At 35.7% G+C, this 22,546-nt stretch overlaps 3 protein-coding genes across 6 annotated transcripts in view; 2 read left to right on the top strand and 1 right to left on the bottom strand.

Annotated features, from left to right (window-relative positions):
- Window positions 1–7,252, top strand: part of LOC123711498 — a 160,944-nt gene extending 153,692 nt beyond the window's left edge. For both annotated transcript variants that reach the window (XM_045664119.1, XM_045664120.1), the window contains 4 exons: window positions 1,959–2,098; window positions 2,624–2,724; window positions 2,945–3,052; window positions 3,377–7,252. In XM_045664119.1, coding sequence (XP_045520075.1) covers window positions 1,959–2,098; window positions 2,624–2,724; window positions 2,945–3,052; window positions 3,377–5,857 — 2,830 coding nt within the window. In that variant the 3' untranslated portion in view covers window positions 5,858–7,252. The remainder of the gene's footprint in view (window positions 1–1,958; window positions 2,099–2,623; window positions 2,725–2,944; window positions 3,053–3,376) is intronic.
- Window positions 7,253–10,106: 2,854 nt separating this feature from the next.
- LOC123711305 lies at window positions 10,107–14,076 on the bottom strand. The gene is made up of 8 exons (XM_045663821.1): window positions 13,934–14,076; window positions 13,717–13,847; window positions 13,500–13,595; window positions 12,546–13,398; window positions 11,938–12,115; window positions 11,559–11,750; window positions 10,874–10,981; window positions 10,107–10,793 (listed from the first exon to the last, which is right to left on the bottom strand). Exons 1-8 carry the CDS (start codon window positions 13,968–13,970, stop codon window positions 10,523–10,525), a joined length of 1,866 nt encoding a protein of 621 aa, XP_045519777.1. The 5' UTR covers window positions 13,971–14,076; the 3' UTR covers window positions 10,107–10,522.
- A 5,265-nt stretch (window positions 14,077–19,341) lies between these two features.
- LOC123710808 (solute carrier family 41 member 1-like) overlaps window positions 19,342–22,546 on the top strand; it is a 37,789-nt gene continuing 34,584 nt past the window's right edge. For 2 of the 3 annotated variants that reach the window (XM_045663027.1, XM_045663026.1), the window contains exon 1: window positions 19,343–19,536. The gene's annotated coding sequence lies outside the window, so the exon portion shown is untranslated. Of the gene's footprint in view, window positions 19,537–22,546 lie in introns of all 3 variants that reach the window. The other variant, XM_045663028.1, reaches the window with a different exon arrangement.

The following is a 22,546-nucleotide window of genomic DNA, read 5'->3' as shown; positions in this document are numbered from 1 at the left end:
GAGCAGATTAAATTTTTTCGCGAGGGATTCATTAAAATGCGGTTAGCGTTTGTAAAATAAACCGAATAGCCGCGGCTTTGGGCGCTTTGCCAATCCTCGCCAGACTGAATCACTGAACCGGCCAGCTCCAGGGTGACTGCCTTTTCGAGGTATTGGTAGATATACTTTCGATATACACTCATACTCGAAAAGGAGAATAGGTATACTTGCAGAATACTTAAACTTCTATAAAACATTGAATTTGCTTCAAAGGTCTTTTGATTACCATTTCATGAAAAGAGATTATGTTTCTTACTAATAGAGACTATGAACGTTGATGAATGTTTTATTTTATTGTGAAATGGTAACCCTATTCGTGTATGGGATAGCGTGTGAGAGGTCAGGCTAATCTGGTCGCAGACATTTGGTTCAACTCTAATATTATTGTTATCTGTTCATTGGTCTCTTATTTTATACTATATCATTAAAAGGAAAATCAGCCGATCTGATATAATGATATGATCGTTTTGAAATCCTGACGTGCATTTACATTCAGACTCATTAAACTCAACATAACTTTATTCATGTAGGTATAAAAATACACTAATGAACGTCAAGAAGTTAAATTAATTCTAACTTTATATTTACTACCAGTTCTCAAATCAAGGGCGTAGAACTGAAGAGAAGAACTGGCAAAAAAACTCTCCGCCACTCTTTTTAATCGCCAAGTTTTGAGTCGTACAAATTGTTTGAACTGGATCAAACCAATCCCAAGGATTTAAATATTAGTCAAATACGCTTAAATTAGTTCTGTTTCGAGCATTATACAGGTGAAAGTCACCATTTGTGAGTAGTCACCATTTCAAGAGTATATTGGATCAGATAGTGTCATAATATTTAATTCTTTAAACTTATTCCGTATCGATTCCCCTGGGAGATAACAAATACCCCATTGCTTGTATCCTTGGGAAGACTACCTGATGAAATACCACAAAGAAATCGGCTCTATGTTAATATATGTTTACATTATACATGAAGACAAAATTAAAAGTAAATGTAAATTGAGATAAAACAAACTTCTAAATTATCTACTAACTGAGTACTTAATTAAAACTTTGAATTAGATATTAAAATGATTGCCCTTGGCATTGAAGTTGAACCTTTTCATACTGACGGGTATAATTCATTACCTTAAAGGTATCCTGAATTTGAATTTTCTCTAGTTCCACACTTATATAAAGTAAATTATCTATATCATTATAAGATTGTCTTCTATTTGAAAAGGCAGGCTTATTTAAGAAATATTATTCTGAAGAACTGTAATATGAAACGCTATAGGTAATTCATATAACATGTATGTTGTATTCTATAATGTGTTTAATACAAAACTTTAAATTTTCCTAACAACAACATCGAGAGCAACTTCTGCCGAAACACCCAAACACATATCGTACGTTGGCAGATTTGAGCAATAATGGACCTCAGCTTTAATAGAAAGCTGCAAAGCATTTTCACAATTTAATATCACACGAACACACATCCGGCCGCATTCCAAAGTTAAAATAACTTTAACGCTATTCGTGATATTTAGGGGGAATCCCCCGTATTGAAAATTCACTCGAACGTGCTTTTGCGAAACTGTCCGAGATTTAAGCTAGGATTTGAATAAACAGATACGTTTGACTTGGTTCTAGGAAATGCGCGAACTAGAAATGGCTAGAATGAAGCCGGCGTTAGATTTCGTGTAGCGATCGGTATTCTGCGGCTGCCATTGTTGGCTTGGTTTGAGGTGAAACTTTTGTGTACTTGAATAAAAGAATTAATTCGATTGTTGCGGACACATTGTGTGTACGAGTGTGTTTGAAGATGTTATCTATATTTAGTATTGCGCCTATTTACTATCACTAAGATGTCGTTGGTTGACAAATAAAATTCGTACAAACGGTTAAATAATGATTGAATAATTTATTTGTTTACAGGCCGCCGGCTCACCACGGAGCGGCGTTGTTGGCGGGAGTGGGCGCGGTGCCTTCCTATGCGCCGCCCGGACGAGCCTTCTTTACGCCGCCCTTGCCGCCCGAGTATAAGAATCCATTTGCCGATAAGCCGACACTCAGAGGTAACTGAAAACATTACATGGGAAATATTCAATAAAAAGCAAAATTCGGGAGAGACGTTTGAGCCTCCAGGGCATTTGTTAAAATCACCGTGTATTTTTGAATCTATATTTTGGAAGAACAATTTTTTTTTGCTATAGTAACATAGAATGGCTGCATCATTCACAGATAAGTGGGGTATAGTGAGTGGGCGCTGAAAGGGACAAAGTTCAATTCACTAACAATGTCAAAGTTTCAAAAGTACTAGTTACTTTTGTCCGAAATTTTCGACAAACCATTTCGAGTGGGCTCCAAACAATCAAGTTTTTATAGGAGTTTTCAAGTTAAATTAATTGTAGCTTCAGTTTTGAGCGCTTTATCGACCTACATATATTGTTTGTTGTTTTAATATTTAACAATGCTTCAATGTAATGTTCAGTTTCGGCGATATTAAAGCGTTATCCAATTGAAATTTATAAATACAATACATATGTTGATATAATTATATCGATTCGGTTCTTAAGTAACGGGACTTGTGTAACTCTCAGGCACCAACACTGACGGGAACAGCTACCTCAACCGGCGGCCTATTCCCCCACCCTCCCTCGGGCCCGGACACGAGAGGATCCCCATCAGACCTCCTGGACAGGTAATAAATCGCAAATGGCAGAATCCGTTACACACTAATTCGACACTAACGACTCCCGCACGAGCACATTGTCTAGTGCGATACACTCGAGTAGCCAGGCATTGGTGTAGTATCAAACAGAGTCGTCTAACACGTAATTTGCATAAACAGGTGTCGGGTGCGAGTTAGCCGATTGGCCCATTTGCAGATGCAGTGAAACGTTGAATTGTACAATTTTCAGGAGACGTCTTCGCCGCAAGTGCCCGCCCCGCCCCCCGCACCGCCCGCGCCTCCGCCCGCGCTTCCCGACGTCTCCAGGAAGAAGGCCCTAAATACGCCCAGCCATAAGGTTCGTATTCCTCTCCACTCTACTCGAAACAGATGCGATGTTGCAATAAAAATTCGGCTTCGCAAATAGAAATACACTGTCTTTTCCACCCGTTTTTGCGAATTTATCGATAGCGTTTCTAGTTGTTTGCCAAATATGTAAGAATTTCGTTTAGTTAACTGGAAAAGTTTAATAGAAATGAGGTCGTAGTGAAATTACTCTCGGTTCATTTAATGTTTGGCGACGGTGTATAAAAAAGTTTTAATTGGAAATTATTTAGGAGCATACTCTAACCGTGTAGGAATTATTTTATGTCACTCCAATAATTGTAATTGTTCCTTTCAGCCGGACGAGCTCGATGGCGACAAGCATGGTTCGGATCAGGCTAACTTCACTGACTTTGTTCCCAATTCCCTCAACATTCCCACTATATCCAGGATCCTGTCGGGCTCCAACGGGAGGAAAGAGGATATCCCGGACGTACTACTCAGGACCGTTACGGCGAAACCGCAACACTCTCCGGAGAAAACGTCCAAAAATGAAATCTTTGTCACCAAAGACGCAGGAGTCACGCTCAGTGACAACAGAGATGCGTCCACAGAAGGTGTATTAGCCGTTTTAGACCCAGACATGAACAATCTGGACAGACCCCTAATCGTAGACCAAAACGGGGAAACGAACACCCGAAGAAACCTTCAGTATGCGACGAAAGAAAGAAACGAGAGCAGAAAAGAATACACTCCCGCGACCACCGTCGGCTTTGAACTGAAAGATCCGGAAATGTCGACGGAGAGATACCACAACCTGGCAAATGTGAATTCCGACAAAAAGGTCTTGAAGCAGGACGTAAATAACATGATCGGGCCTCAAAGGGCCGGCGTCACGTGGCCCTTCGCTTGGAACCTACACATTTATTTGGCCACCGGCATGTTTACTATCTTAGCTATTTACTCAATCTTTAAAATTATCTGCTACAATAAGTTCACGCATCTCTTTACCCAATATTACTTCATCATCTTGCACCTGATCCTGGTGTTCGTGTGCCTCTTGCGGATATTCTACATGTGCTACGACCCTTACAACATCAACAACTCGCTCCCGATGTTCATCAGCGAAATCTTACTCCACGTGCCCGAAATATTTCTCAGCGTTGCCTTCGCCAGCACGGTTCTTTTCCTTCTCACGAACAGTATTAACTTCAAGACGACGTGTTGCGCGTTCTTGTTCAGGTCTCGGACGATAGTGATCGCGGGTGGCCTTCATCTGATGTCGTGTGTGACGCTGCATGTCTTCGAAAATAGTAGTACTATTTACAGGACTCGACAGGGCGTCGAAAAAAGGGTACTAGGTCTAACGTGTCAAATTATATTTATCATAGCGTGCCTTACCCTCGGTCTGTGCTACTTGTACGTATACAGAATGCTCAAAACGGTTCTCCAGAAAAAGAGCCACACTTACATTCACGGGTTCCAAAATTTGTATCAAGCGATACACATAAACTTGGCCACGGCCCTGCTCTTTATTCTCATGGCGGCTCTCCAAATATTCGGCATCTTCGGAATAAATCAAGTGAATATGACAAAATTCGATTGGCTCCAGTGGGGCTATCAGTTCTCGTTGCGACTCATAGAGATCAGCATCGTAGCTCTCATTTCGTGGGTCATAAGTTTAAAAGTGGGAATCGTCGCGTCCCTGCAGCACGAGAAGGCCGACGGGCAGAAGATATCGGGACTGGGTTTATTCCCTTGCGCGGGGGGATCCAGCAACGAACAGTTCGAATCGGACTATCCGGCGATCTGTAACACCAACACGAATCTGCACACGTACACACTCAGAACGGGGAAGCCAATTTACGAGACCGCCGGCAATCATCACGCGCCCACCGAGTGCTGCGTGGGACCCGTCGAACACCAGAGATTCCATTTGACCACGCTCGCGGCCAACTGCGACAATAATTCCGGCACCGAGAACTATTCGGGACACAGCTCCATCGCGAACGCCGGCCACAGCAGCTCCACCGAGTCCAGCAACGCCACCTCGAGCCAAGGAGCCAATCTCATCAAGCATCACCCGAGCGTGGCCGGGTACAACGGCATCGAGTCCGCGTCCGACGACCACTACTCCAACTGCGACCCCGCGATGCACTCGCTGCAGGGCGACGACCCGCTCGACCACGAGTACAACGTCATCCAGTACGGCAGCAACAACGATTTCATCAGAGATATTAAAAACCAGACCTACACGGGCGGCTCGAACCGCAGCTCGCACAACTTCAAACACGCGTCCTACGACCGAGCGTCTTCCAGGACGAACAGCAACCCGCGCAGGAAACACCGGCCCAAGAACAAAAACGTCCAAAACTGCATGACGATGGGCTACGACCCCGCCGTGAGCCACCACTACCATCAGCCGCACTCCCCGGACGAGTACGGCGCCTACGACGCCGAGAACGCGTCCTACCACGCGTCCGGCATCCAGACTCTAAACCCCGGCAGAACTTTCGATGGTTGCCAGGCGAGGAGTTCTCAGCGACGGAACTCGCCGTCGCTGGCCAACTCGGCCGGCGGCAGTCAGCGGAGGGGCAAGGGCAACCCGTACCCGGACCGACCCAAGTCGACGGACTTGTACGGATTCAGCGAAGACCCCGACGAGAGAGACTATCCCCGGACGTCCGGATCGCCGCAACAGGCACCCGGAAACTGCGGCTACGAGTACGCTCGGCCCCAGGACGAAATGAGCTCGAACGACGCGGCCGGCACGATGCTCGTGGCGCAGGACGGCTTCGTCAGGTTCAGGCCTCTGGAGGACGGGCCCCCGCAGACCTGACTCTCGCCAGAGGACCTCGGCTTCCGAAGGAGCGCTTCGACGGCGCATGTAAAATATAATGTCGGTGTATAGTAGATATAAGCGGTGTGGACCGCCGGCCTCTTGTACATAGCGTAAGTTATCGTGATCTCGCCCGAGACGATGCCATTCTTTTTAAGGACGCGACTCCGACGATGCGACGAACGTGTTATCCGTTGAAATCCGAATCTGTTGTCCCGTTTGTGGAGTATTAGTGTTGCCATTCAAACCGAATAATTTATTTATACTTAATGTGTAGGGAATTTTTATTTAAACGACAAACTGCCATAGTTTTAATTTTTGCAATTGCGTGAAGGACCGGTCCGGCCGACCTCTGTATCGTGTGATGAGTCCGATTCGGTTCGTCCGCAATTCTGTCCAACCCCTGAGCGAAGATTATCAGCCGGCCCCTTTTCGTTTCCGTATTACTTTCTCTGCATTTAACGCGATGTTCTTCTAACATTTCCGATAAATGTTATATTGATAGTATACACGAATGTTATTATAATGGTATATGAACGTGAAATATCAAATAATGATAATATTTATTTTATGCACGAAGATCGTAGTACTTACATGTTTAATATAGTCTGTGTCCTATTTAAGTGTTACCAGGTTTAGATGTTTTTCTTGCGTTTAGAAAGTATCTCGCAATCGGTGTCTACGTTTTCACAATGTTTCGTATATCATTGTATATCAAAAAATATCATTTGTAATTTCAAAATTATCATAACCTAGTCAAAATGGATGTAATATGGTTATCTTAATCCTGCCATCGACGTGAGAGTGAAGGAGCCCTAGTAAAATCAGAATTTATTGTGGATAGCACGGGACTATCCTAATGTTATGTCGAAATATTACGTTGAACATATAATGTGCGTTATCAATTAGATAGGTGAAAATATAATTGTATAAATTAGGACGGAGAGTTATATTCGAAAAGATATTCTTAGTCGAACGATTGGCGCCATCGAGGCTGAAGCGCGAGTGAGTGACCTACGTCGTTACGCGTAAAGAAAAATAAACGATACAATTACACGTTCTTGAGTTTTCTACGAAACTAAACTATCAAATTATACTCATTCTGACTCCTGATTTAATCGATGGTAACCCTGCGTTTTACTCGTTCGCAAAAGTCCTCGAGGCGTTATTTGTGCTCACTTAAAAATTCTATGTACATAATATAATCATCATATTGTATGGTGTATTTACCCTTGTGATGATTCACTTTTTATTTGTAAGTGTATATAAATAGCTACAAAAGGAGCTAATATTGGCAATTTCAGTTTTTTGTAAATTATATATCATTTAAATGTTCCAAGACTGTACCTATGTTTATCATTTATGAAACAACTGACATTTAATATGTATAATAAATAAAATGATACATATTTGGTGTTTGATTATTCTTAGAGTCGACTAACGCTGCTGACGCTTCCTTAACTCGAAGACAAAACGATGGGAAATGAAAAGAACACCGTCTTGCCGAAAGCGCAAATGTATATTCACTATCGGCCAGTCCTAAAAATGTTCAGTGCTACCCACGTATAACAAAAAGAAATCTGGATGGTTCGGTATGTGACACTGAAGTCATTGATGTTGACTGGTCTATTATTCGCAGACCGTGGGCGTCCTGGAGGTGTTATGCTTTTGTCAAAAGCACCCTTACATTTGACGCATTTACCAGAATATGAAAGCAGTGACGTTGTCCATTTACCACCTTCAACTTCTGAAAAATTTTATATAAAGTGGTTTGATAATGTAAGTAATATTGTTAAGGTAATAAAGGATAAAAAAGGATTTTAATATTAGAAGATTTCGATTTTTATGGCTGTAGCGAAAGTTGTATAATGTTTTTTTACTGTTTCCTTGCTTAATTCAGTTTAATAAAATATTTAATAAGAACGGGGAGGGGGATTAGATGCAATCCTTAACGCTGAAGAGTCGAGTTACAGCAGAGTAAATGTGGTACCAGTAGATTCAGGTGATGAGTTGTACCGAATTGACGGTCACTATCCACCCTTCAAAGTAACTGTTTATTACAATTTCTACCAACCATCATACATAACTGAGTGAAACTTTAATATAGGAAAATTTTGTCGTTATTATATTCTAAAAGACGTACGTAGACTGGAGAGAATTACTTGCTATGAAGCGGTGGAATCTTTTGATCAATGTTTTGCTAGAAAAATTCGAAAGTTAACGGTCTACGCTGTATATTTTAGTAATGAAATCATTGCTAAATTAAGAACTAAAGTGCAGCTCCATTGGCAGTGGAAGTTTCTTAATGACAATAACGCGTGTTTAGACTTTAAACGTCTTGGGTCAATCAATAAGAACGCCATACCTACGCAAAGGTAACATTAAGTATTTACATACCATCTCATTAAATTTAGTTAATAAACCTACGCAATTTTGGCAATATATTAATTCTCTTAGAAACCCCAAAGCCAAAGAGCAATTCTTTATTATGATGTTGAATATTATGGTTGTGACGCGGCAGAGGCATTTGCCACATTTGATCACCTTCAACTAAATCCAGCAACTGCCAACTGCGAATGCATACGCTAATCATTTTGATATCAAAAGTTTCGAAATAAATATTATCTGTAGTGTAAATAAATTAAAATCTTAAACACCTCCGGGTCCAGGTATGATTTCGGCTGATATTTTCGCATATTTTCATTAATATTATTTTATTTTATACCCAACATTATGGAAGACATCCCGCGTGACCCCAGTTCCTAAAGTATGTAAGAAGCAAAGACGAAAACTATAGAAGTGAAGTGTCGTCAGCAAACAATACCATCTCATGAATTCCGTTGAAAAAGAAAAAGAAAGGCCCGAGAATCGAGCCTTGGGGGACGTCGATTGTAACCTGTGAACAAGACGTGACTCTATTGACATACTCTTTGGATGTCCATCCCTTTAAATATGAATTCATTAAGCTGCAAGCTTTGCCATCAACGCCATGTGAAGCTATGTAACCAGTATATCAGGACGAACACAGTGAAAGGTCTTTGACTGGGCACAAAAGACGCCGACTCCATCATAGGATTCTTCCCATGCGTTAAATATTTGGAGCGACTCTTAGTAAAACCATACTGTTTATTATCCGGAAAAACTCCACAATCGATACATCTGTTATAAATTACAGCCAATTCAGAAGTTATTACATCAATAACGGAATTTAAAATGACTGTTGAAATACTACATAGGTATACCTTTACCACTTTTTAAATTAATAAGGTTAAATGTTTTAACAATATCATTACAAGTTATGTATATATTTAAATTTATATATATAACAAATAGGTAGGTACACTTTTTTCTAGTATTGATATTGCAGCAACAGGTGAAGAATCCACTTGGTCGTATTTGATGGTACATTTGTAAAAAACGTTTCAAAAGTAGTAACTACCCGGGGTTCGATTTTATTTAATGCCCTTCAACTTTTAACATATAATCGGTTCGTTTGTAAGACCTTATACCAGATCCTTCATTTATTAATTTATAATACTTTTACTTTAGTACAAGTCTCCAGTCTAACAAGTGTCCAAGGATGTTTAAATTTGTCAATGAAAACTAAACGAGCACCATGTATAACGTGTGTTATAAATTATACTATGCGACAGATTGGCCAAAAAAGTTATCTTAATTTTTTTGTGCATTTTAGATGATTAAATTTTGCCGCAAGTCATAAGCCACTGGCCATCAATGTCTTGATAAATTTATCAACAACCACAAAGATTTCAAGAGATAATATTCATGTATTCGGTACGGACGAATAAAAAATTCGCATGTCGAGTAAAACACGTTAATAAAATAACTAATATGCATTCGCTACTCAAGTACAGATGGCAGTTTAAGCACTTATGGTCATGCTGGATGGCGTATAGAGTATCTTTTAGAAACCACCTCATTTTTGCATAGATGGCGCTTATATAAGAATTATTACATTACACAATTAACTTGAAATTATTCCGCTCACAAACATAGACAAAAAAAATTATCGTATAATTTTAAGATTGTTGTATTTTTAAAGTGCGAACTATAAATGCTGATTAAAACAAAACTAGCAATAGATTTGATTCAATGTAATACTAATGTGTGTTCATGCCGATTTAGGCAGTATCTTTTCTTACGTGACATCTTTTAATGTATTTAAAGTTACAATTTACAACTAAACATAAATAATACGTACAAATAATAACTTCCAAATTTAATTACATCGTATTTATTATTAAATATTACATTTATATTATACATATAGTATCGTCCGTCATTACATATAACTGCATTACCTAGTTAGCTGAAGACCTGCTGTCAGACCTGTAGTCAAAATTATTGTATCTTGCCTATAAAATGTTTCAACTTTAACTAAACAAGTTGATCAAGATAAGTAATAAAAAAGTCTTAAACAAATTAGTGTAAAGATACTTACTTAACTTCAAAGCTGCGTTAATAATTAAATAAATAAAAAATACTGTCCAAAATATTAAGTCATTTCTACTAAAAACCCGCAAAACATGATAATTCAATAATAAAACGCTAAACGTACACTTATTCAAAACATCAAATATATATTTTGTAATATAAAAAAAATTGATTTAAATAATTTTCTAGTTTCAGACGTTTATGGAATCGTCATAGATCATCGGAACCTTTCGACTTTTTCTTAACAGAAAATTGTTCGCCTAAAAGCTTCATAACCTGCGCGTGCGTTTGTCCAGATTTCTTCACAGATCCATAATTTTCCTTAACGTAAAGTGCGAATTCGTTGGTGTTACCGGAACGAGCCGGAGTAGATACGACGACGCCATCTCTGTTCTTTTTATTCACTCTCACTTCAAAAGTACCGCGACAGTACCCGCAGCACTTCTTCGTCACGTCTATTGACTTCGAATGACGTTTAATACTGTAAAAGATAAACATTGCATTTTTTAATATTTTTCATTCGTTTCCAATATTTCTTAATTGAACGATTAAAGAACAGACCTGTAACCACACTGTTTGCATTTGTAACTGTATTTGTAGTGGATTTCTAGTTCGTGGCATCGAGATATTTCTTCTAATTCGGGAAAAACTCGCAACGCCACTTTGCACCTACAAGTTATAGAAATTGAGAGGGTAACTCCATGTAACGTCCCTCGCTTTAACGAAACACTCTATAAAGAATTCCAAACAATGATACACTACATCACCCCCATCCTCAATAACTACAATTAAATAATAAAATGTACTTTTGAAGTTGTCAAAATGAATAATGAAGCTCTGTCGCTTTATGTCCTAATTAATTACCGAATTTTCTAAGAAATATTGCATAATAATATATAATAATTATATATTATTTCTAAGAATAATTACGGGTTATTTGAAAATAATATTTTTTTATAAAATTAATCTGAAATAAACTTTTTATGTTCCTAATACAGATTTTTCTTCTTTTGATTTAACGGCAACTCTTGTCCCTTGAGTGTCGTTTTATAGAGCCCACGCTGTATTTTAGACTCACAAAAATTTGAGTTTGAGTGTATTATTTTTTATCGAATTCACTAAAGTAATACAGACTTATAATGTAAAAATTCTACAATTTCAATTAAGCGTTGTCAAAATAATATTTTATCAGACAATCTGTTCACTATTTCTTTCAACCCGTTAACGTGAACTTCCATATACGAACCACTTGACCCACAATGGCCCATGACCAGCTTTGAGTTCCCCGTCCAAGATCCAAGTGGCCGCGTGACACATTTCGTGGATGAGCGTGTCTCGAGCTCTTTGAGCCGAATCCAACACTTTAGTCGACAACTTGACGCTTGACACGCGCAATTTCTCACCCGTTGATTTCTTTATCAGGCGGTTTGTTGTTGTACTGGAAATCAATACGACAATTATGAGACAAAAGCGGCAGATTCATCTTATTGACATAAAATATATAAACTGACAATAATTAATCAATAAAATGTATTATTAGAACAATTAGTGCATTTTTGACAGACTAGTTCTCATATGATAGTATTGATAGTATGAACAATTTAAGATGTATAAAATATTTTTACCCAGCAGTACTTCTCAACTTTGTGTCCCAAATCAAGGGCATGTCTTTGTCCAACTTGTTACCAAATACCTCTCTGTTAAATTCTGAGTAAAGTCGTCTAGCTAATTGTTCCCTGAGAGTCTTGTATTTGTCGTGGTACTGCAGAGCTTCAGGGTGACACCGCCACGAAGGGACATTGTCTGAAAGTATAGAAAAAATTAATTATAATTTGAGTTGTAATGAGCCTTATAAACCTGCGAGCAAATATGACATTATACGTAGAGGGTCCAGCAGCCTCTAACGAATGTAAAACGAATCACTGATATTTCATAAAAATATGTCAGTTCAAAAAAGTTGCATATTGTAAAAACTAACAATTATGATAATAAATCATCTATCTTTTGATCTGAAATCACACGTAAGGAAGACAACTTTTTAAGCGTATTATTAATTTTAATCTAAAAAACACTATGTTCGGGGCTGAATTATCTTAATTACCATCCTGTCACCCTGTGCGGCAGACACCATACGGCAGTTCTTAAAAGACATAAGGGATCAGATTTCTGGGCCTTCTAATTAAAATATTTTTTAGGTAAATGAAAAAGATATATAAAAATAATTATACATTACCAGCTAAAGATGCTACAAAACTCAACCGTTTTGTCTCAGGTGTGTGGCATACATCCAAAAGTTTTAGCTTATTTGTCAGAACACAAATATTCCCTTTCTCCTTAATAATATCTACATTTTCTTTCTTAGCAGATGTTAGATTCTGTCTTACAGTCGCACTATTGTTACTTGCTTTTTCTAAAATGTTTTCCTTAGCATTGTTCAATGGAGCAACTAACAATTCTGAAACTTTTTTGTCCTTAACATTACGACCTCTAGTTAAATCTTCATCATACAGAGGTTTGTTCTTTTTTTTGTTGCTATCAAGTCTGACTTTATCTTTTAAAACGTCATCCATTATCTGTACCAATTCTGTAACTGTCATTCCTTTTGAATTTTTCTTTACAGTTGTTTTAACATCACATGGGGTATTAATTTTCGCTTTCGGCACCTCTGGAGTACTTACCGTTTCTGTATACAATTTCTTTCTAGATTTTTTCTCTGAACTTTCAGCATCACTTTTCTTTTTTCTTTCTGAATCTGTTAAATACAACGCTTTGTTTTTTTTTATAATTGATTGGATGTTTTCTTTATCCTCATCTTCATACAAAAGTTTTTTTGACACACCAGTTGGTGCTCTAAAGTTATTCCATATATCATCTCCATATAATTCAGAAAGTAGCTTATGATGAGATTTTGTAATTTTTTCCATTGAACAGTGCTCTTGTGATTCGTTGAGAATATCAGATGGTGTAGATGGTTCAGGTTTAGTTCTAGGTCTAGCACATAAGTAGTCCTGAGCAGGGGACCATCCATTGCAACTAGGATGTGAAGTATTGTGTGTTGGAGAACACTCTGACAAGTTAAGAGATACCTGTAAAAGATTTTGTAAACATAATAGTAACCTGCAGTAGTAGTACTATAGATTTTGATGAAATAAGACACATGGAGCCAAAACGCATAATATATACATACCTTTCCTGACTTGCTGGAGTTATTTTCTGTATTTATGAATAGTTCTTCATTTGGCAACTCATTCGACTCTTCTAATATTTTGGGTGAGTATATTTTCTGAGGTAGAACACAGTGGAATTTGAAAAAAAAATATTTTCAATAAATTTTCTGTTGTAGAAATGAAGTGTAGGTACATTATTTGTTTCTCTACTTGTAGTGATATATAATTATAACTTACGTGTTTAGGAAAATCCGACCGTAGTCTTTCAAACGACTCATCTATAATAATTACATCAGAACTACGATTTAGTTTCTCTAATTTATTATGTTTATGTATTTTATTCTTCTTTAAAGATAGAGCTAGGAAACCTAAAAATATTCGTAAGTTATGACAACATTTAAGAAAAAATATCATATCATAGTAAATCATAATATATGCCTGTAGTTTTACTTACGTGTTTTCTGGTTTACATGACCTGTTTTTGGATCCATTATTATATATTTAGCAATATTTAAATCGTAGACATATTCTATGACTAGACTAGAAAAATAATCAAGTTTAAATTAACAGCCGTTACATACACCGCCTATGGGGTTGAGCGTGTCGAGTGTTGTTTTCATGTGGCAGTTGGCAGTTGGCACTTGCAGGGTTTTGTCCGGTTGTCATTAGTGTCACTGGAGTTGATACTGATACAAACACAACGATAATATGATTTCAAAAGTAACAAGTGAAACAAATTGTAACGTATTCAATTCAAATTGTTTATTTTAATGGTACAAGTTTTCAATACTACTACTTAACAAGAGTTATTAAAAAAAATTTGTTCTTACCACATCTGTGTACTTTATAAGTAGTCATTATTTAATAATAGATGGCGTGATATACAATAACAAAAGTATTTTCTTCCGTGCTTAAAAATGAAGTCCTATTGGTCCTATTCCTCAAAGTAAATGTTTTTTAGTAATATTTTCAACGAATTATGTAATTGATTAAATGAATTCTCAACTTAATTTACATTCTTACTTCTATGGAATCATTCAGTTCTATTACGTGATTTGGATAATCTTTCAAAAACTTATCTGGAATCTATTTTAAATGTTCGATTTGAAACACCTTCTTGGAATCAGGCATCGCTCCCTATTCGCTTTGACGGATAAGGAGTTTCCGTGTTCCTTCCGTGTTTCTCTCATCTGGTCACAAATTTAATAGTCTGGTAGGTAAAATCCTTAGATCTTATTATACAAACTACGAGATTGCGGATTTAACTGATACGAGACTGACACGTGGTTAGTATCCAACCCAGGCTTGGGTTTACCTTATAGAGTGAATTTGATTAGCGCGATTGCCAAACGAGTGCAGGTCGTTTAGCTCGCCATGCCGCGCTCAACGACATTATACGGCGCTCCCTTGCCTCCGTCTATGATCCAGACATTTTGGAGCCACCAGGCATCGCAAGTGGCTGGATGGGATATCGTTGATCCCTTGGAAGTTGGACGGGCTTTGGTTATGGGATGCTACTAAGATGTGTGGACACGTTTGCCCCGCCTCACCTTCCTCGGACAAGCAAAAAAGCTGGGGCGGCCGCAGAGCAGGCGGAAAATAATAAATAAATTAATTGCTTAAGTAATTAATGGCTTAATTATAAGCGTCTTTCTTCCATCTTCGATTTAGTTCCCTTTGCAGTAGAGACTCTTGGTCACGGGCGCTAATTAAAGATTTCAGCAAGCGCCTGCTATCTGGTATCTACAGGTAAAGCCAGAGCTGGTGCTTTCTTGGCTCAATGAATAAGTAACGCAATACAGCTAGAAAATGATGCGACAGGGCAGTGAGCCTTAATAGGACCAAGCTTTTTAATTTGTTTTAATTTTCTTTTTGTATACTCTTAATTATTTCTATTATTACTATGTAGATTAAGCAAATTGTAAGTACTATGAGTATATTTAATTGCTATAATTACTAATAAATATATATTTATAACTTCTGACTGATGTCCTAACCAGAAAGAAAAATGGTTTAAAATAATATCCACATTTAGATGATTTTTATGTATTTATTTATATATTCATACTTCGTTATATCGAAACAAAAATAAATAACATAATACATAAAAACTCTAAGGGGTGGAACGGGTGGCTTTATCGCTCTCTCGCTATATACAAGCGATCTCTTCCAGGCAATTCTAGTAAGGGAAAAACTAAAAAAATAAATATGATGGGTAACGTTCAAGAAATGTGTAACATAAACTATAGAATCACCTACCCTAAACTAAAATAATACAAAAATAAACTAAAAAAATAATACCCCAGGTTTCATGAATTACAAAAATCACGATTGAGCCGGATATGCATAAGAAATGGTTATGTAGAAGAGTTTTAAAAAATATTAAGTTTTAGCTAGGTAACACTGAACATTTTTAGAAAATGCTTAATGTAGAAAGTTGCCAATACTTTTATTGTTTTTCGAAGTAATCTACGTTCCTCTCTACACATCGTCACATTCGATGGAACCACTAAGAAAAGCAGTGGGCCCATTCTTCCTATGGCATTTTCGTACGCTTTCACCGCATCTTTAGGGCTCCTAAAGCAAATACCTGGAATTTTATCTTTAGTTCTTGGGTATGAATGACAGTCACAGGGCGCCAGGTCAGGACTGTATGGCGGATGACTCATTATCTCGACACCTCCCATAGTCAAATATTCACCAGTCCATGCGAAGGTGTTTCTGGTCGTCGGTTAAAGTATGGGGAATTCATCTGGTACAAAGCTTCCTGACGCCTGATAGGTCACTCTCTTATCTTCCTCTATCATGCGTCACACAGCACTGATGTTATCTTCAGTAGTCGCTGCTAAAGGACGTCCACGCGGATCACCATTGAGATTGCTACGTCCACGCTTATACTCGTTAAACCAATTGTAAATAGTGGCACGAGATGGGGCTTCACTAAGAAATGCTAATCGCAGCCTTTCATAGCTTTGTTGTTGAGTAAGCCCACAACTAGTCATAATAAATCAATGACCGAAAAAATTTATCGCGTTATGTTCATTTTCACGTGTAACAGGAGTTTTAGATTTGCCGCCAATTCACAGAAACAAATGACAAATGAATGCAATATTCTACATTAGGTTACCAAATAAATTCAAAAAAGTTTTCATTGCAAGCAATGTTTCTAAATAGCCCGTTCTCAACATTTTCAGTGTTACCCACGACGGTGGAATTTCCAATAGGCATCTATTTTAGGACCGTAACATACACCTAGGTATAAGGGCCTGATAAATTGAATTATTTTTTTAAGATAAGAAGTAGTTTTGCGATTGAAAAGAATTGAGTATAGAAGTTGCAGGAGATGAGCGTCACGTCGGAGTCCAAAAGCCACCCGAGCTGCCTGCGGAATTTAGAGACATAGTCATATTTCTTAAGACCTAAGCAGAATCTCAAAGTTTTGAAAGCATTGATTGAAATCAAGCAGAGTAAAAACAGTGAGCTGTCTACCATCCATCCCTCGGATGTCACCAAAAACCCTTAACTAATACAGTAGTCGTGCCATGCCCCGGGCGGAATCTAGATTGGAGAGGGTCTAGAATGAAGATCTTAGAAATCCGCTAAGCTGCGAGTGTATAAGGCGCTTTAGAGATTTAGATAGGAATTATAGAATAGAAATGGGCCGGGAGTCACAAAAGTTAATGGGATCGGTCCGTTTGGGAATATAATAATGTTTTTTAATTAGAGTTCATTTAATTAAAAGATATTAAAAATTATTTGTACTAGATTTTAAATCAAATAAAAAGTGACAGTTAACCAACTTATAACTTATTTATCACATAAAATTTTCAAAACCTCAAAAAATATAGTAACGTTTGATACAAACTTTTAATAATAAATTCATTCTCACTGGCCTTTTTAAGTAATTTATCTGTTGTTATTTTGTTAACATAAATATCAAAATAAGTTTAAGGGGGTTTAGATTAGCAAGGTATCTAAAGTTTCTATTATACCTAAAGGAATAACCAATATTCATCGTAAATTTAAAAAAATCATTTAAAGGGCTTAATATTAATTTCGAATGAAGCCACGAATTTTAATTTTGTGGTGTAACTCTTAAGTAATATGACAATTCTCAAATTCTGTGCCTACAAGCTCAGCGTTTTTATATTAAAAGATTTTCAATGTTATGTTATTTAATTTGAAAAGTAACCACAAACCTTCAGCTTTGTTGTGCCTTTCATTTCGTTTACGCAATCGCAATTGGTCTCGAACTGGGTCGAGAATCGTGCTAGATGTTCACGGTGTATACTTATTATTGCTCATTAAACACCGAAAGTATATCGTTTTTTTCTGGCTACTCTACACTAATGCCAGTACATAGGTACAAAGTTACATACTCTTATTTTTTCTTCGATAATTGACATAATCCCACCGATAATGATTCCTCAAATGAATGAAGAAACTACAAACCTTAAGTTATCTAATACACATTTGACATTTAGTTGTCTCACCGGTAGAACGTTGATGTGATGTTTTGTTGTTTATGTTTATATATTCCTGTTCATTTCAACATACTCATAATTCGAAATATTAAATCAGAGACTATAATTATAACGTTGCTAATACACTTTTCTCGATAAATGGATAATCCAACATATTTTTCAATTCGCTTTATAATGTAAAAATAATTCGTATAGATTGAAAACCTATTTAAGGTTTAGGTTCTCTTCTCATTGGTTTTCCTCCTCTGTTTCGTTTGATCAACGGCCCATTCGTTATGCTATCTATTCATATTAGATAATAATAATGAAATCATACTTAATATTTCAGTTTTTATTCAAATTGGCTATTTTGTACAAAATAATTGCGGAAATATTTCGAGAATGACGGTATGTAATTGAATATCCAATTCACACATTCAAGGCTCCTATTTTGAAATGAAAAGTGAGGTTATTACGATTAATTTGACCATCATTTTTTAAATATCTGTCGAATTTATGCAAAATGTTTATCTATTGATATTATCATTAAATGGCCGATATAAAATAAAAATATTAGACATCTTGAACGTTTTTTTTGTTGCTTATCCTTTCTGCGGCTGCTGTTGCTGTAAGGCTCTTATGCTAGTTTATTGTACTTTAATAAAGTAGTATATTATCATTATACTGAAAAGTATATTGTATTCATAATAATCAAAACAAACTTATGACCTAACAACATTAAACTATTCCCTCAATATCACATAAAAGAAGAGTGATGACCATGTTTTCACTCAGAAAGGCATGTTCTCATGCTTCAAACAAATTATTAGAATTCACGATTGCTGCGTACTTTTCAAATATTCGTAATAATAAATATTTTAATTAGTAATTGTTATAAAATATTTACGATACAGTGAAAACCCAATTGTTAAAACAATAGTAACACTTATGTAGTAACTAAGTAAATTTTTATTCGTTCATAATATTTTGCTATTCTTTGGCGTATTACATCTCTATTCGTGTATCTAATTACATGATGTTCGTTTAATAAACCATACGACTGATACAATAGCATCACACGTATCATTTATAATGCCATGAATCAATATTATATGTATATGGTAAATCAATGTTTTAATAATATTTTTGTATTGAGAAAAGTATACTCGCGAATTAATTTTCTTGACCCGAAGTTTTTCCATTATACGTAAATAATTCAAATTAGATTATACATAGCCCAGTGCTATATTATATTATTCAGTCTAGCCTAGAGACCGAGAATGTCATTGCCATTTGCCAGCTCTCACCCTTGCCCTATCGAGACGCATGCGCACCATCACGCAAAATGGCGACAGTTTTTCATAAAATCTATTTGTGTTGTATTCATATTTTGAAAGCTATTCATTGAGTTTTTGTCTGACCTCAAATTGAGGTCAACAAACAGAAAGTTATACGATTTTTTTATAACAATGTAGAATTGTTGGCTAACCTCAGGTCAAACTCAGTTGTTTTTGGAAAAATCGAAATTCAGTATTGTTTCAGTTTTACGTATACTGTGAGAGAGCGCGGTCGTGTTATATTCAACTATGTAATGGTGAGTTAGTGAATAGTGTATCGTAGTGGTTTATTTCGGAATGCGAAGTGTTTGGTGTCTAGTTAGTGACAGTATTAGTGCATCGCTGTAATTAGATGCTTACTAAATTAATAGCAGCCCCACGTGTCGGAGTAGCTCAATCGTTTTAGTTAAATTGCACAATAGATCGTAATTTTTATCGATTTGCATCTACAATTTATGTGTTATTATTTACACGTAATGTGACAAATGTTCTGTGCAATTTACATGAATATCGTAAAAAAAATACAATAAGATAAGAGGTAACTGCGTCTAATAAATTATTAATTGATTAATGTGGTTAATGGGTTTTAATTGACTAGTAATAAATATCTCAGTAGCAGTAGTATTTCCTAAGAAATTGTTACAAAAAAGCCTTGTTGCGTTATCGTCTTCGTAAGAACATCATGTGGGAAAATTGCAATTTTCTATGCAGAGAATTAAAGTCTTTTTATTATTTTTATCAAACTCAATCTGGAATATAAAAAAAATGCTTTCGTTTTGCATTCAACATCATATATCTTATCGATACTTTAATAATTTTATTCATGAGAGGAAAAGGCTTTAATGATTTAAAATAATAAATGATAATTAGATAACTGCGTTTTTTATTATCTTTACATTTTAATAGGAAATAGGCATGAATGTAGTCAATAAAAGAAAGTCAGTTTCTTTGTTATATATATTATTGCATCGATTCAATTAAAATTCATAATAATAATATTTACATTTGAAAATAGCTTGCTACATTTTCGTCTAGATTTACTTTTCATTAAAATTTAATTGTGATAGCGTGATAAATGAATTATTTTTATCGCATATATAAACACAATCGATTCGACGCATTACATATTTAATTAACATATTGTTTTCCCTTACTCTATTTTTCTCTTCACACGGTACCAGAAGTTCTTGTCGTAATGTTCCAATTCTTTCAATTTTATTATGTCTAACTAAAAGGCATTTTAATTTAGAAACGATCCTTCATTCTATTGATAGAAGATAAGGTCGCGGACATTTTGAAGTATGAAGTTTTATCTAGTACTAGACTTTTACAATAAAAAAATAATATTTATCTACAGCTAAATTCATTATTTAGTGACTGAGGTATTCTGAAACTATTATTAATGTAGTACTAATAGGATGAATGACCTCCTACCAACTAAAATAACTCAACGCGAAAGACATAGATTAAACTTATAATAATAAATATTACATTAAGATCCGCTGTCTAGTCATGACATATCATATAGTTACACGAAATCGTCGTCTCATCAAAAAACCATACGATTATTATTTGCATTTAGGAATAGTTTATATATATATAGTTTAATAATATATATATAGTATAATAGGTTATATATATGTTTATATATATATAGTTTATTATATATTACGTCACAAACAATATGTATTCTACTATAAAAAAATTGATCGCATTTACATTATTGTATTCGCCAACTTTTGGCACTAACTTTTACCTATATGACAGTCTTTCCTAATACGAATACGTATTACAATTATTAATGTTTGTATAATATGTTTATTATTAGAACCACAGCTGTGTTTCAGTTCTGTATATTAACCCAATAGATTTGGTTTTTTGTGCATCATCTCTTCGTTTTTAGATATGGAACTAGGAAATCGTTTTCTATGTTTTCCGTTTGGGAATTATTCTGATAAAATATTCTATCATTTATTAATAGTACTAGTTAGTTCATTTTTAGTATTTGTTTCATTATGTAATTTTGTTTTTCTGCTAAATTTCTTATTTTGTTTCGAAAGAAATTTGTTTAATTGGTTATGCATTTTTGTCGATTTAGGGACACAGACTTGTGTTTTTTTTTTCAAAAGAAATGAAATAAAATAAATATTCAGGTTTTTATTGTAGCAACAGGGCGTGAGTTTGACTCGAACCGAAAAAATAAACGCCTCACGTAACGCTTTCCAACATATAAATATATTATATATGTATATGAGAATGATAAACAGATTCCAAAACATATATCCAACATTTTATTGGCACGCGACTCACACACACAACTCTGTCTTTATAATGCCACAACAATATTGTTAAGGTAGATACAGATAAAATATTCAGAAGCACTGAAATCAACAACTTATAGATTTTATCATATATCACCTAATTAAGTGATAAAATCTCAAATTTGTTCAGGATGCATTTATAATGAAAATAATCCCGTGATTATCCATAATGTACATATACATGTACTTACGCAAGCATAAGGGTGGATTTCATTAATTTAATTAAAACAAGTTTAGTAAAAATAATAGGATATGTTATATGTACTATGTCTAATATAGTTACGACTTTATTATTTTTATATTATAAATATTGGGTTAATCTTTAGTTTCGGAAGTGTAATTATGAAGAAATTAATAAAAATCGACAGCGAAAACAAAAAAACGACGATCCCTTTCTGCCGACTTCGAAGGCGTCCAGTTTATATTTTGCTTTAGAACGACGACTTTGATTCGTTGAGGTTATCAGTGTACCTAGATATAAATGCGCAGACTGTGTTTTATTATATTCAATTAATTAATTAGATATATAGACAGTACAAGAAAAACAATATAACATTATTCCCTGAAACATTTTATTTTAAACTAGATTCCGCCCGCGTTGATTCCGTGTATCAATATTATATATCATAATGAATCACCCACCGAAACCTTCCTTAGGTCCTTAAATATAGGTCAAAACTACACAAAATAATTTGTAAAATAAATCATATTATACACTTCTGATGTTTTCTACTTAATTAAATAGACATAAGTATTTTTCTAATTAAAAATAAAACAAAATCAATGGCGCTACAACCTCTTTTAGGTCTGGGCCTCAGATTTTTGTATCTGTTTCATGATAATATTATAATCAAATAGGCAAGTAGGTGATCAGCCTTCTGTGCCTGACGCATGCCGTCGACTTTTTGGGTCTAAGGCAAGCCGGTTTCCTCACGATGTTTTCCTT

This window comes from Pieris brassicae, chromosome 6 (assembly GCF_905147105.1).
Source record: "Pieris brassicae chromosome 6, ilPieBrab1.1, whole genome shotgun sequence".
NCBI lineage: Eukaryota > Metazoa > Arthropoda > Insecta > Lepidoptera > Pieridae > Pieris > Pieris brassicae.
Note: the sequence above shows the minus strand (reverse complement) of the source record. Positions and strands in the feature narration are given on the sequence as shown.

Coding starts and splice junctions, on each gene's coding strand:
- LOC123711305 (XM_045663821.1), bottom strand. CDS start 13,970: ATGGATCCAAAAACAGGTCATGTAAACCAGAAAACAC. Junction 13,848..13,933: donor TCATGTAAACCAGAAAACAC/GTAAGTAAAACT, acceptor GAATATTTTTAG/GTTTCCTAGCTCTATCTTTA. Junction 10,794..10,873: donor TGCAAACAGTGTGGTTACAG/GTCTGTTCTTTA, acceptor TATCTTTTACAG/TATTAAACGTCATTCGAAGT.